Source organism: Oryza glaberrima, chromosome 1 (genome assembly GCF_000147395.1).
Source record: "Oryza glaberrima chromosome 1, OglaRS2, whole genome shotgun sequence".
NCBI classification, from domain to species: domain Eukaryota; kingdom Viridiplantae; phylum Streptophyta; class Magnoliopsida; order Poales; family Poaceae; genus Oryza; species Oryza glaberrima.
Window position 1 is genome coordinate 24,785,049 of NC_068326.1, and position 16,125 is coordinate 24,801,173.

The 16,125-nt window shown below is 40.3% G+C and overlaps 2 protein-coding genes and 1 non-coding gene across 4 annotated transcripts; 1 reads left to right on the plus strand and 2 right to left on the minus strand.

Annotated features, from left to right (window-relative positions):
• Positions 1 to 278: 278 nt before the first annotated feature.
• Positions 279 to 1,738, plus strand: LOC127757459 (uncharacterized). Its single transcript, XM_052282968.1, has one exon. It carries the CDS (start codon positions 470 to 472, stop codon positions 1,019 to 1,021), a length of 552 nt encoding a protein of 183 aa, XP_052138928.1. The 5' UTR covers positions 279 to 469; the 3' UTR covers positions 1,022 to 1,738.
• A 4,415-nt stretch (positions 1,739 to 6,153) lies between these two features.
• LOC127767847 (lipid phosphate phosphatase 2-like) lies at positions 6,154 to 10,465 on the minus strand. Of its 2 annotated transcripts, none has more exons than XM_052293310.1 (7): positions 9,674 to 10,465; positions 9,401 to 9,488; positions 9,199 to 9,308; positions 8,981 to 9,074; positions 8,564 to 8,752; positions 8,379 to 8,438; positions 6,154 to 6,480 (listed from the first exon to the last, which is right to left on the minus strand). In XM_052293310.1, the coding sequence occupies exons 1-7, from the start codon at positions 10,100 to 10,102 to the stop codon at positions 6,368 to 6,370; spliced, it is 1,083 nt and encodes a 360-aa protein (XP_052149270.1). In that variant the 5' UTR covers positions 10,103 to 10,465; the 3' UTR covers positions 6,154 to 6,367. The 2 variants fall into 2 exon arrangements, with proteins under 2 accessions (XP_052149270.1, XP_052149278.1); XM_052293318.1 differs by having other exon boundaries at positions 9,598 to 10,137.
• A 5,447-nt stretch (positions 10,466 to 15,912) lies between these two features.
• On the minus strand, positions 15,913 to 16,063 carry LOC127760918 (U4 spliceosomal RNA). The gene has a single exon (XR_008015191.1). It is a non-coding gene; the product is annotated as a U4 spliceosomal RNA (small nuclear RNA).
• Between the last annotated feature and the right edge of the window lie 62 nt (positions 16,064 to 16,125).

The window sequence follows — 16,125 nt, forward strand, 5'->3', positions numbered from 1 at the left end:
CTCTGCTGTCACGGCCAGCCGGGCTCCAGCCGAACAGAAACAAAGTCCAGCAACCGATCGATCGATTGCTGCCCAATACCAATACCAATATGCTTCTAGAACCTGTACAGCTCGTGCGATTCGATTAATCTTGGAGATTTATCTTAACACGAACTCTAATAAAGTACTCCGTGCTTTTCATTTGTTTACACGGATTTATGGCGGTTTGCAGTTGCAGATCAAACCGGCAACGACCCTGACAGCTGACGGTGAGTTGTAAGTAGTAAGCATAAACTCGCGGTTGGCTGGCGCGAGCCTTCGGCGCCAAGCAGGCTCGAATCCAAATCACATCTCCTCGAGCCGAGACGAGACGAGACGGGTTCGTCTCCTTTATATTGCTCCGTGTCCAACCAATCCCCGGTCATCTCGCCTCGTCTCGTCCCGTCCCTGCGCTGCACGTCTCCGCCTCCAAGAATCTTCTTCCTCTCCCATGGCGGCGGCCATGGGCGCTGAGGCCGAGATTGCGGCGGCGGTGGCGCCGGCGGCGACTGATGAGTGTGGTGGAAAGGCGGCGGCGATGGGGGGAGTGAAGCAGCGGCGGGGAGGAGGAGGAGGAGGAGGGTGGGTGAAGAGGATGATGACGACGACGACGACGGCGGCGGTGCCGAGGAGGCGGGGGCACTACACGCCAGTGGGCGTCGAGGTCGAGCTGCACGGCTCGGCGGCGGCGGGGGCCGATGAGGAGAAGCCGCCGCGGCGGCGGGGAGGGTGGCTGCGGAGGATGATGGTGCCGCGGGAGTGCGTGCACGGGCGGCAGCAGCGGTGGTGGAAGCTGCAGGCGGGCGGCGGCGGCGGCGGGTCGTCGTCGAGGCTGGCGGCGGGGCTGACGCGGTCGCTGTCGCGGTGGAAGACGGCCGGGAGCGGCGGCTGGGCGACGGCGGTGGCCGACGCCGTGGCGTTCCGAGTGATGTACGTGGTGGAGGCCGTCGTGCTCGGCCTCGCGCTCTCCTGCTTCTTCTGCTGCTGCGGCTGCCAGATTTAAACCAATTCTGCTCGCCGCAGCTGGCCGCGTTCGTAACCATCATGCATGTATGTAATTTTTTTGCTTGTGGTTAATTAGTTCGATCGTGTTGTAAATCTGCGCCCTTAACCGATCGATCGCCTCTTCAGCTGAGATAATTGGGTTGGTGTTCGTCGATCGTGCGTACATCCATACGTGTTCTCGGTGGACGCGACTGCTCAACAGATTGATGCCTCTAGATTGCTCTAGACCTTGCCGGCTGTGGCGTGCACCGTGGTCCCTGTACGTTCACGATTGGCCATGGCCCATGGGCGTCTGCACCGGTAGACATAAGACATCGAGGCCGTGCCCCGTGCATTCTTCACCCAGGAGCCCTTAGGGTTTCCTTTTTTTTTGTTGGATCAAAGAAATTTTGTAGATACAATAGTGAAATTAGATTGAAAGGGAAAAATTTCCATAACAAAATTTGGGTTTTTTTAGAAAAATATATATAAGACTTCTTTTCTCCATATTTTAGAGGAGCCTGGTTTAGCCGAATATTTACGAAATTCAACCCCTCCGTAGTTGTAATACATTCATCATTGGGTATGCAGAAATTTATTGGCCAAATTTCATTAAAATTAAGAAAAGAGTTACATTTTACAACACAACAAGGTCGCTGAGTTAGGGAACAACATCACTTTACAAGTATAATATAATTGGTGCCTCACATATAGCACCTTGTACTCCCACTATTATAGGCATTGTTGTCCCCACTTCACTATTAGCACTATCCTCAAAAGATAAGACACAATTATTTTCTTACAAGGGTGAGACGGTTATTCTCACCCTTGAGTAATTGTTTGTGGGACCACATATACATTTGTCGACAAATTTTCTCTTGAAAATTTGACAAATGTAATTATAGTATAATCATAGTGTAATTACACTGTAACTTGCATGTAACTACAGTGTAACTTGTATATAAGTTTCCGTAATTTTGAATTATTAGATCTATTGCAAGATTTGTTTTGGTGAGGAAGAAATAAAAATCACAGCATACACATATGTGAAAGTATTTGTTCCCACGATATCTATTTTACCGAAATAACATGTTACGAAGAGATTTTTGAAAGTTACATACAAGTTACATTATAGTTACAGTGTAATTACATGCAAGTTACAGTGTAATTACACTACGATTGTACTGTAATTACATCTGTCAAATTTTTGGAGGAAAATTTGTCGGTAAATATATAGCAAAATTGTTTGTGACATACTCCGACCATCCATAAATTTTGGTCTTTTCCATTTATCCACAGATATAAGAGATTTGATTACATCGCTGATCTACTAATTTCACAATCGGTCCAACCATTACTTCTATTACTTTATTTACATCTCTAGACGTGATCTGTTCCAATCAAGTAATTGAACTTTTAGGGATAGAGCAATTTCACCTCAACTTAAACTCTACTATAAACAATCTAAGACTCATTATATTTATAAATGGAGGGAGCATATGTAATTTAGATAATGATGAAAAAAAACTTGAGAAATTGAACTAGATAAATTATGGTTTCACACATCAATTACTCAACAAACATGTGAAGACCAATTTATAATATACACCCAAATCAGACGATAAATATATAGACACTTTCACAATTGAATATGGTATATTCGTTTCGTTACCTACGAATCGAAATTTATCTTACATACTATGTGGAGTGATAGATAATATATGCAGTAGTCTTTTGTAAAGGGAAAAAAAGAACTAGTACAAAATTTCAAAACTATGTGAATGGGCATTATAACCGAGGGTAAATATATAAAACAAGCCTAGTGCTGATTTTCTACTGATTCCCTCCGAGAAAACTACCAACGCCCACACCATTAATTTCTGCCCGTCTCTTTTTCTACGTTTGGTGGGATGAATTATCCTCCTTTCCCTGTCCTCACGCTTGTCTTCTACCATCAGTTTCGCTGTTTGATGTTTCTAAAGCGACGGTAGTGGTTTGGCTCATCGCGCGATCGGCAGCGCCAGTACCAGTAAACAACAAAAGCGCATGACATTTCTCAACGACGATATTTTTGACTTGTTGGGTTCTACGTACCGCAACTCAACTTGAGGAACTAGCACCTTATCCGAACTGACCTTTTACAATGCTAAAGGTTAAAAATCGATGCGAAAGGTGGTGCTTTATGATGATCTTTACTTATAAAAGAATTAATTTAGGTTGATTGTATTTTTAATTTAATGAATCGTATCTATTTATACTACCACATTAATTATTAGTAACATATTTATAATAAAAACAATGGTTGATATAGTTTTCACCGAAGAGAATACTGATAGTAAAATATTATCGACAAATAAGATCACTGTAGAGGTGATGTGTTTTACTATGGTCTCTGCAAGCGACGTCCCTTTCTTTGCGACGTGTGGTGACGACATCACGAAATATCCTCCAAAGCAAGCACGTTTTAAGATTCTATCCATTCTACAGTCCACATCAAACCACCTGAAAATCTAGTCGAACTTGCAAGAAGAGAGAGAATTTAATCTGCTGCTAGCTCGACCATACAAGGCCTGTTTGTAGCAGAACATACCACCTTATCTGCAGTGGCTGTGGGGAGGAGAATGAGAGAGCAGCAAAGCGTGCGACATGCCGGGAAAAGAGCGCTCTGACTGAAAACCGCTACTAGGGACATTGGGGGACGCACGTAGCAGTACATAGGAGTATGCCTTATTGCCGTCTGATGCATCTGCAGAGATAATGTTGATGCCTTGATGGTGGATGGCCCAATTGATTTCAGTATGCATATTTGGTGAAGTATAATTAATTACTACTCCTAAGTCAAAAGATATGCAGTGCCTCAGAAAACAACTCGTGTATCTTCATCAAGTGAGTGTGCAAGTTCAATTTTTCTTCTTTTCTTCTTTTTTTTTTCCCAATTTGCCGGTAGTTTATAGGCATTTGCCTCAAGCGTGGACATGTTCTCAGCGAGTCAACTGCAAGTCCCATCTACTTGTAGGGTTGAAACTGGATAGTTTTCGTTCGTCCGGACCATTTTTCAAATTCAGATAGGTCGGAATTATCTGAAAATTCTTGGATTCGTAAATGAATTCGGATTTTTTTAGTCGGAAACAAAAACGAAAACAATAAGGGAAATGATTGTAAACTATCCAGAAATTTTGTTTGGATATCCGCAGACATAAATCAAATTTTAGAAAAAACACGTATATATACATAACTTTTTTCATACAGAGTTAGATGAAGATAAACTTTAGGGAAAAGTCAATTTTACACCCCCTAACCCTATGCTTTGTCTAAAGTACACCCTTTAACTTCAAAACCGGGTATTCCATATCCTCAAACTACCAATACCAGACACATTACACCCCCGGCAGTTTGTAGGCTGGTTTTGGTAAATAATATGCCACATGTAAAAAAAGGGTCCCACATGTCACGCCACCTCTCCTCCTTCCCTCCATCGATGATGGAGCAGCCCAAGCTAGCTGCATCTATCGCCACTAGCAGCTCGCTGGAGCGGTGGCTGTAGGGCACGTGAAGCTCAGCTGAGGGGACGGATGCAGTGCTCTAGCTCGATTTTGGTGGTGGAGGGAGCGGATGCGGTGCTCTAAGGGAGACGAAGCATGATAGTGGAGCTGCAATCGGCACAGGCGGCGGAGCCGCGAAGGGGCATGCTAGTGTGAGACAGGGAAGGCGGAGGAGCTACGTGCAGCTATGGCGTGTGCCTATGATGACGGCTACAAGGGGATGAAGCGGCTGGTGATGTCCCCTTGGGTGAGCTCGATAGAAGAAGGGGCCGATGGCGAGCTCGATGATGAGCTCGCCGCTTGCCCAAGGTTGAAGAAGACGGGGCGCATGGCAGCAGCTTCGATTCTCTACTCCTTAACACCGGTCTGTGAGGCTGTGCCCGTGAGAGGGAGAAAGAAGAGAAGAAAAGAAAGCTAACCCTGACATGTGGGACCCACTGCTTTTTTTACACATGGCATCCTATGGTGACGTCCTACCGTACCAAAACCAGCCTACAAACCGTTCAGGGGTGTAACTTGTCTGATATTAATAGTTGGGGGGTGTTAAATGCTTGGTTTTAAAGTTCGAGGGTGTATTTTAGCCGAAGTAAAGAGTTAAAGGGTGTAAGATGGGCTTACCCTAAACTTTATATCGAAATTGTAGAGCTCGATGAGATCTACAACTTTCTTGTTGATAATGTTATTATTTGAGATTATTTAAGGGTCTAAATATTCATTATAAAATACCATATATGTTTTTTACAAAATCTCAGATATGCAATTCAAACGACATTTGATGGAGATGTGTTCCATATCAAAGTTGTAGAGCTTAATGGGATCTACCACTTTATAGTTTATAAAATTTATATTTGAAACTTTTTAAACTATAAAACAAACACTACAAGTTTTGAAGATGCGAAATAAAATAAATAACACCTCCAATTTATACAACAAGAACTTGATTAGTGATATGGTAAGTAAGCTATAAATATTGTAAAATATCTTGGGATTAAAAAATGAATAATCATATTTACATGTGGGTCTCTTAAGAGAATAGCCATGAAAATCGATTTTCACATACGGTTGTGGGACCACCTATAAAATTGACAATATAAATGTTGGAGACGTTGATAAAAAACAAGCGATATCTCTTCCTTGATTAAGGAAACTCAATTTGAGGGGATATTTATATACCGGCAAATATTCGTTGCCATATTCTTTCCGTTTCGTTTTCGCTCCTTATCTGTATTCGATAATATTTGATTTTATTTCTGTATCCAGGTTTTCGATTCCGAAAAAGATAATATGAAAACGAATATGCTAAAGCTAATTTCCGTCCGTTTCTGATCGACTCAACCACGTTAAAAAAACCACTTTCCGAAGCATAGAAGAAGTCTATTTGTAACAGTTTTAGAAGATGGCAGAGGTGATTCAACCAGAATTTAGAAGCAAAAGATGTGGGACACAAAATAGACTTATTTCTTTTCACAATGATTTCTTGAATTCAAGCCCAAATAGGATGGGCCAGTTCAGGCCTTATCACAGAGCTTGATCTGACCCCGTGCCATTCTTGGGAGAAGAACGGAATTTTAGACACTAAAATTATTTAAAATACATAGGAGTACATAAGTAAGCAAAACCAATACATATGTACAAACTTCGTTGAAAATACATACAGTATGTACAAACAACACCTATTTGCGTCAGGTCAGTAGTCAAGTTAGTCGGTACCATTGGCCCACGCCAAAGTATTTACAAACTAACGACGATTACCTCCCGTGCCTTGAGGAGGAGCTGTACATTATGGCCTTATATACACAAGATTGGTCTTGCTTGCACCTTGTTCATTGGCCTCCCCTACCGGTTTCCATGGCGTCCAGTGGTTCGGTGGCTTGCTGCGTTGGGTTCTCGCTTCCCCTCTCGGTGATGTACCTAAAGTGCGCGTGAGGCCAGAACCCTGCCATTGGCGTGGTGCAACCACTAGTTAATGCAAGGTTTTGAATATATTATTCCTAGAAAAGAAAATAATATCGTTCTCTCACGTAGCGAATAACAATTTGGTTGCCATATAAAAGCTTGAATCCAACATTTTAATTTAAAAACCGGTTATCAGTGGTAACTTGTTGTTTATTTTCCAATAGTAGTCGGTTTTTAATTAAAAATCTTCAAACATTTTTCCATGGCTAATGCATACATTTTCATATGCCTAAGCATATGAAAAGTATTACCACCTCATAAGTAGATCAAAATACAATTATCCACGAGACATATGTCGTATCTAAGTCAACAGACTACTCATTTTTACGAAAATCTATATAACCGAGAAACCTTAATCCCCTTTTTCACTTGATTAAGGCCGTTACCTGCTTCCTGATCCCCCGAGTTACACTCTCTCTCCACCTCTCTCCTGGTGATGCTCCTTTTTCTCTGTCTATTTCCGGTGCCTTCACTCCCCCAATACTATTGCTCTTCTTCCTTGCCCAGGCCTCTCCCTGGTACCTTCATGTGCCACCTTTCCTAAGTAGCACCCCCTCCCCTTCCACTCAGGCTGAACTAAACGCCACCAAATTTAGGACCATGCTCCTAGCATCACCTGCCAGTTTAGGCCTCCCCTCCTCTTCTCATCCAATGAACTCTTCTGCAATGGCTCTCGAGCTCAATGCAGCTAGATCTAGTGACTTCAGGCATGTTTGGATCTGGCTGCTTTGGTCTTTCAAGAAGTTACTAGCTTTGGAATTGATTTTTTATGCTTGAAATGTGCTCAAATGTAGCAGCCCAGCCCTCTGGTTTGAGATGGTCGGATCTAGCGGTCTAGGCTTGTGTGGATCCGGTTGCCTTGAGAAATCAGATCTAGCCTTGCTGCTCCCTCGAACTATAGTGCGGGCAACTGGTCACTATAACTTGGCTTGAGTTGAATTGTGGCGATGAGTGAATCGTCCTTAATCCCTTTTCCAATTGATTCGGGCCGTTGCCAGATTCCTGATCCTCCTTACTTGTCACACTTCTTCTCCACCCCTCTCCTGGGTGATGCTCCCCTTTCTATTTCTGTCTTCGATGCTACCTTCGCTTCCCCAATGCTGCTAGCCCCTATTCCTTGCCCCATCCTCTCCCTGACACCTCCTTGTGACACTTTTCCTAAGCGGCACATTCTCCCCTTCCTCTCATGCTAGGCGGAACTAAATGTCACCAGATTTAGGATGACCATGTCGTTCCTAGCATATATCATTTGCCATTACTTTCCTCCACTTCTCATCTAATGAACTCGGATGCAACGGCTCTTAAGCTCGATGCTGTTGGATCTGGTGACCTTTGGCCCGTTTGGACCTAGCTGTTTTTGATCCTTTAAGAAGTTACTAGCTTTGAAGTTTTTTTTTAATATTTAGAATTAGCTCAAATATTGGGGCCCTTTGGGCTGAGACAGATCTAGCAGGCTAACAACTTAGACTCATGTAGATCCGGTTGCCTTGAGAAGTCAGATTTGGCCTTGATGTTCTCTCGAACTATGGTGCGGACGGCCACATGTGGCAGCTAGTCACGATAACTCGACTTGTGTTGAATTACGGTGACGAGCGGACTGTCCTTTTCGGTTTTTCTATTGAAGGTGCCTACTTCTCAATTTGCACTTTTTTTCTTTATTATAATTGTGGCTAAGGATATACCATTAATATGATTTCAATTTCAAATTTAAACATCTTTGACGGCTCCCCCGTATACCGTTGGTGGTTCAAGAGTGGTAACTGGTAACCAATCCGATTACACCACCGTGATTTTAATCCTTTGTTGGACGCCGTGGTCGGTATGCTGTGTAATCCATCTCAAGAAAGTAGAGAAACGAAGGGAGAAAGCAGAACACACCTTTCTCATCTGAAGGAGCCGGGAAGAACTGAAGATAGCAGACAGAGGCAACCACCAATCCTATAGACGAGCACTGACCATTAGCAGCAGAGAGAACGAGATATATAGCTCACAATATCGATTCTGATAAAACCGCAACTTCATCAAGCATGTACAGTGTCAGTGGTATATAGTGGAGTACGTACCAAGGACGCCTCCCGTACAGACGTCTTGCCAATGGTGCCAGTAGTCGTCCACCCTCGAGATGGCGACCATCGCCGCAACGAACAGAGGCGCGAGGACGACGCACAGCTTGGCGACGTGCCCGCGCCGGTCGAACACCGTGATCTTCCCGGCAAGGTACCACGACAGGAACCCCAGACCGGCGAAAGACCCTGCAGCCACAGAGCACGAGAACATATCATTTCTGGCTTTCTGCTGTCACAGTGTCACAAACTCACTATATATACCGTGAATTCAGTGATTGGAATTTCACTGTAGTAAGTTCTTGTTTATATCATTCACTCAATCAATCTAGATAGAAGAATGATCAGACATTCAGTTGGCTGATCTTGATCTATTGTTATGTGATGAGGGGAGTGAGATATATAGACTTGACTCACATGAAGTGTGGCCGCTCGGGAAGCTCTTGTGTCCCTCCTTGATCACGCTCGCGTCGCCGTGGCAGATGACTCCCGTGGTGACGTTATCGAACACCTGGGCACAGGCACAGCACAGCACATGTGTGTATCGCTCGATAAGCGAGGCGTTCTTGGGGCGTAAATTCCACAGAGGTTTGACTGTTTTGAGGGGCTAATTAAGTTGAGATTTGCTGTTATACCGCGATTCCGTCGGGGAAGCAGCGCCAGAAGAAGTTCGGCCTCGGGCGGCCGACGGCATCCTTGATCGCGTCGGTGAGCACGCCGGTAATCAGCACCGAAAACAGAATGCCTGCTCGTCGATGGATCAAAATGTTCGTCACAACAAAGAAATTAAGGAGATGTTGCAATGGAATGGAGGGCAACGTTGGAAGATTTAAGTACCTAGCACAGCATGGTGAAGATCGTACACGTTCCTCCTCCTGAAGTAGACGACGGTGAAGACAATCATGGGCCCAATGACAGCGACGATCTGCGCCATTTAGGACGAGAGATAATCCTGATTAGATCACGTAATTAAAGAGGAAACTTAATCGAGGGAGGGATCATAAAAATCGCAGATAATTATAATTGCGCTGCACCGGGACGGCCCAGATGGGGACGGTGTTGCGCTTCATGGGGTATCTGAGATCGGTCATCATGCCGGCGCCGACGAACCGGTGGAACGGCTCGATGGCGTTGAGGAGGCCGTCGACGGCGACGAGGAGGAGCAGCGCGAGCCAGTCGTAGGCGTGCGACCTCGCCACGGCGGCGCCATGCGACCGTATCGTCGGGAACGGGCACGACGGCGGAGCAGCTCGCGCGTCGGCCGGCATCGATTCCTCTCACCTGTACGTGTACGTTACCTTGCGATCGATCTTGCAATCTTTGGCTCCCTCTAGATCGTCTTTCTTTCTGTTCTTTTTTCTTTTCCGAGGTGAACCTTGATCGATCGTCTTCCTGCATCCTTACATGTGCGTATATATAAACAAAGAAAATGTAACAATTAATAACGAACAAGTGAATCATTGGAACATGTCCGTTGAGCAGATTGAGACTTTGGGAGTTGCTTGGGAATTTCTCTCCAGTTTTCACCTCTCTATTCATGGCATTTGTTTGGGGGACTTCCAGCAAACTTAAGGCATGGTTTTTTAGCTGTGGGATGACGGGTGATGGATGAAAATGAGTTTATGATAATTATTTAAGGGTATATTAAACAAACGGATTAAATATTAGGACGTTGAATTAAAGCTTTCTAAGAAATATTGACAACGATTTCTTTAAATAAAAACTACGCCGTTTAGTATCTTGTGAAACATGCACGTGATAGTTTATAATACTTAACCCAGAACCGCCTTTAAACTGCATGCTGAAGAAAACGTTGAAGTAGGAAAAACACAAGATTTTATCTATACTATCTATAAGTTACAACCCACTACATCTTAAATCTCAACATGCAAAAATACCATATAATCATCCATTAGAAATTGTTACATCTTAAACATTATACAAGTATACTATATCATCTATACTTTATTATACGTTAAAACTTTAAAAATATAAGTATGTTAAATCATCATCCCACATAATTTACATAATATTTCAACATATATCTCTTTATCATTTTCTACAATATCCCATATATATAGTTCATTCTTATTTAGTTAATGTTTCTATATTCTCTCATTAAACCATATCATCTCAATTGCTTTTAGCCTTTTGATTATTAATCTATAGTGCAAATTATTTTCCTCATTTTCTTCTCTTATAAAGCTACATCACCTTACTTTTACTTTTAAATTATCAATCTATATACCATTTAAATTATCATAAACCACATCAACTTAATTGTGATGGCCTTTGCAAGGATCGATCAAATATACAAATTCTATAAGCTTAAGACATCTAGCTATATTACATGTTTCTACTATTATCATACTAAACTTTTAAAGCAACGCGTGGAGTTTCATCAAGTTAGAAACACGAGTATAGACAAAAAGATTACAAAACACTTGAAAAATATGATAATGATTGTTTGAATAAAGGAAAAAATGTACTGGTGAAGGTTAATGGAAAAAGTTTCTAAGAAATACCGAAAAAATATTTCTTAAATACCGTTTAGTCGCTTAGGAAGCCAATAATCTATAATCCAAAATCCGTAACCCCATTTTAAACGCATGCTCAAGAAAATGCAGGAGTAGAAAGAACAAAAGTATAAACGTGGGATTATAATACACAGGAAGAAAGTACAATAATGATTGTTTAAAACTTTGGATAGAGCACAAAATTAATATTCAGGAATTTACGGGAATATAAAAACTTATAGAGAACTCTATGGATTTAGGTATTCAATTAGAGTTTTATGGGATTTAATAGTTCCCAATCCCTTTCTTCTAAAGGCTCATTTAGGGAAAGAAAAACTATAGGACTCAAATCCTTTAATAATCCCGATTTATCATTTATTTGAAAGGGACAAAAAGATTCATTTACTGACGGAACTGTAAAAGGCCAAAACCATATACTCCCTCCGTCCCAAAATATAAGCATTTTTAACTATGAATCCAGATTCATAGTTAAAAATGCTTATATTTTGGGACGGAGGTAGTAACTTTTTCCCGATTAGACGAAACAGATAGGCGCGCACGCACTAAACTTTAAAGAGGAACTTTTAAAACTTTAAGATATCCACTCAATACAGACTAATCTTAGGCCATCCCCAGCCCTACATGTCGTCTAGTGTCCATATCATTAATTACATTGTCATAGAAGCAAAAATCTAACATGCAAGAGAGTTAATGAGTAGAGAGGTAAAAAGATAAAACACTATTTCTCATGTAAGAAACCAAAAATAAAAACAAGGGGATAGATGCATGAAAGGAGAGAGAAGAGAGGTGATTGGATGAGAATTTAATTTGAAAACACCATCCATTGGATATATACTCCCTCCATTTCAGTTACAAGACGTTTTAACCGTGGTCAAAGTCAAACTGTTTCAAGTTTGACTAAGTTATTGACAAATATAACAATATTTATAATACTAAATTAGTTTCATCAAATTAATAATTGAATATATTTTCATAATAAATTTGTCTTGAGTTGAAAATGTTACTACTTTTTTCTATAATCTTGGTCAAGCTTAAAGCAGTTTGACTTTGACCAAAGTCAAAACGTCTTATAACTTGAAACGGAAGGAGTAATTTTTATACATAGTGTCTATATGATATGGCAAGTATGGAAAGTAGTTGATAATTTTTGGGTTGAGATGGCTTTAGGCACCATTCACTGCCGTCGCAACTTTTCTAAGCCTGAAACTATTTTTTTTAGTTATTCCCTCCATCATATAAACAATAAATATAATGGAATATGATATTGCTATTATTATGAATACGAACAGTTATGTAATAGATTTGTTTTTATAGAAAAAAGTAGAAATTTATAAATAATAACTTTAGCAGTCCTGGAAAGGTGTTGCTTGCACTGCATAAATTATTCCAGATTTTTTTTTTAAAGTCGTTTGATTTTATAGAAGTAAAATAAGGCTCGACCACGGGGTACGGACCGCATCACCACATCACCACGCGTTATCCAATCCTTATTATTTAGGTAAATTAGACCTTTACCATTAGTGTTGTTCTTTTTTTAGATTTTGCGCTGATCGCTCGCAGTTATGGAATCTCAGAATCTGTAATTGGAGTATAAAGATCGGTAGATATCGCATCGAATTAGTGATACCTCCGACTTAAAATAACTTTATTTTATAGCTATTCTATACTTTCTCCGTTATATAGTAAGATTATTTCTGGCTCCTCTCGTTTATCCTAAAATAAATTTATTTTCATATAATTATTGTATCGGAGTTTGTGAAAGTGGAAAATAATTATATTAAAAGTAGTTAGAGTGAGAAATAATTATATTGGAATCTAATAAAGTATATTTGTATTGTATTCTTTTTGTTTTATATTGGTATGTGTGGGATGGGTAAAAAATAAATTAGAGAAGGAGTACATGCCAACCTAGACCAACATAAAGAAATAAAATACTCTCTATTCTATCAAATCATAATGTAACTTTCTACCACTCTAGTTAAATGCATTTTTTATAAACTCTAATATAATAATAAATAAAAATAAAATTGTTTTAGAATAAATAAGATAATAAAAAATAAAATCATTTTGGAATGGAGTGCGCAGATCTGTGTCAATTGAGAAAAGAGCAGTTGCTCACCGGTTGGTTGACTCGCCGGGCCGCGTCTGGGGCGCGTACCGCGCGCGTCTGGATGCACCGCGTAAGTGACACCCCACGCGCCTACGCGGGACAGGGATCAGATCATTCAGTGGAGTAAATTGCTGACAATGACATATATAGTACTACTCATCATGGAACATAGTATATAACAACGACTCTCGATTGGTAAGTCAATCATCAAGTGGTGCAAGTGCAGGAACGGATCTGGAATTTTAATAGAGATGTGTCCTGTCTCTTCCAGCTCCTACTCTTCTTTCTCACCCTCTTCTTCCCTTTCCTTTCTCCTCTCTCGTCTTCTCTTAATGGTGATCCAGCGTGGTAGGGGAGACTCGAGTCCCCCCAACTTCCCCCAACACCCACGCCGGATCCGTTTTTCTAAAGTAAACCTTTACCCAAAGATAGTGACCTTTAATAACGGCATAATAACCAAGTAGAGGGTTAAATACTCTCTCCTTCACAAGAATAAGCATTTTTAAGGGGTTTAACAAAATAAAATAAGATTAAGCTGAAATTATTTTGATGGTTCTAAGAGCAGTGGTTAGATGCATGGGGAAAGTACGATGAGAAATAAAAGCACTATCAGTATAACTACTATCGCCCTATAAAAAATCTAAGATCTATTTTATTTTTTAAAAACTTTTGTAAGTCTAAGACCTATTTATAATCTCTATATGTGAAATTAAATTGTTGACCAGAATCTAATAAACCATCTTATTACTTACTGGTTAAATGCATGTGTATAGTTTGTTGCTTTTGTCATATAGTGAATGAGTTAATTTTTTCTTAAGTTTGGTGACAAAGAAATACTCCCTCCATCCAAAAAAAACTCAACCTAGGAAGGGATGTGACCCCTCCTAGGACAACGAATCTAGATGTGACCAGAATCTGTCCAGATTCGTTGTCCTAGAAGGGGGTTGAGTTTTTTTTTGAAACGGAAGGAGTAGGTCTTAGACTTTTGGATGAAGGCAGTATTAAGCAATATGGTTGCATAGATTGGAAAAGTAGTACTCTCTATTTTAAAATATAAGGTGTATTTTGTTTCATAAAAAATATTTTGATCAATAATCATTTCTATTAAAATATTATTTATGTGATAGAAAAATACAATCATACTGTAAGCAAGTACTTTTAAATATTAATCTAATACATTATTTTTTTGACTTAAAATTATATCTAACAGACTAATTATTGGTCAAAGTAACTCCCTCTATCTCAATATATAGAAATTATATATATATATATATATATATATATATATATATATATATATATATATTTATTGACAAAAGGAAGGGATATTAAACAAAATATACTCCCACCATCTTAAAATAACTTCTATCAGCAATCATTTATCTAAAACAAGTTCATTGGGGATCATGGTCTCACGATGTCACGCACAACCTGCAAAGGTCATGGTTACCTCGACCATGCCTCAGCTCAGGAGCTAGGAACCCATAGCTCAGGGCCACATGTTGGGCAAGTTTGAAGCCCTGTGATATGCTTAGTGAAAAAGAGATTTTGGGCGAGGAGGATTTGCCATGGTCATCGCCGCTCACCGCCACCAAGGACTGTCATGCAAGTCATCGCCGCTCGCCACCATGGTCATCACCACTCTCCACAGCAAATCCAGCGAGCTCGCGGCGAGATCCGATAAGCTCACATTCGGATCCAGTGAGCTATTTGATTCAATGGAGGAGAAGGGAGAAGAGACGGCACTGACGTCAACGAAGAAGGGAGGGTTGCATGATGGTGGATGGGGAGGAGGGAGAGAGGCAAAGATGGGCAATGAAGTAGCATTGTAGTGGCGAAGTCGTCAGCCTCTTCGAAGAAAATAGAATCTATTCGAAAATATATATATAGAGAGAGAGGAGTGAGGGAGAGGAAAAAAATAAGGTGGTGGAGTCGTCGGCGTCTTTGAAGAAAAATGGCCATGGTGGAAAGACATTGGGGGAGGGAGAGGAAAAAGATAAAGTAGAAGAGGCTCGGATGGGTCATGTAGATAAGGTCACATAAAAGACTAATTGCACGTAAGATCTAAAATAGATACATGGTTATTGTAAGGTTTAGGGTCTAAAATATAAAAGTTTCAGTGGATACATTGTTATTTTAGGTTTAAGATCTAAATATAAAATATAAAAGTTCCAGTTAATTAATAATAAGAAATTATTCTACTTTCTCGTTTTTCTTCGTAAGAACATTTTCTAAACTGGTTTAAGGGTGTGTTTTTCAAAACGGAAGTTTTAAATTTGTTCTCCATTTTATATTATAAATTGTTTGATTTTTTTCTAAAATTATAGCGAAACATAGTAGCATTTTCAATAAAAACAAAATTTTATTAAAATATATTTATTATAATTTAATGAAACTAATTTGATACTCCCTCTGTTTCATAATGTAACACTTTCGACAATGCTATAAAGTCATCTATATTAATTAGATAAAGTCATCTATATTAATGTGGATAATACTATAAAATCAAAAGAAAAAAGTATCATAAATCTTATTATTTTTTTCATATAAATTGGATTATAAAAACTTTAATTAAAAAACAAACAACTTATTAATAACTTAACTCTGGTAGTGTGGTTATAGACTCCGAATTGCAGCTTCTACCGAGCAAAATACGTAAAATTGTTTTGAGATATAAAAATTTTGGGATTCAAAATTTGTAGGGCTTTACCCTCCCCGAAGAGAAGGAGCCCTTCCAGAAATTCTCAGTGGCCCTGACGGGCCAAAGAGGGGGTTTGGAAATAGTTTTCAACCAGCAATTGACGCGCCTCGGTATTACCTCACTAGCTGCGTCATTGCCCCAAGCGCAAAGATGCCTCTCTCGCTAGCCCCCCACCCCCGTCTTATACCCATCACGTCCCCCTCCCTCTCCTCCA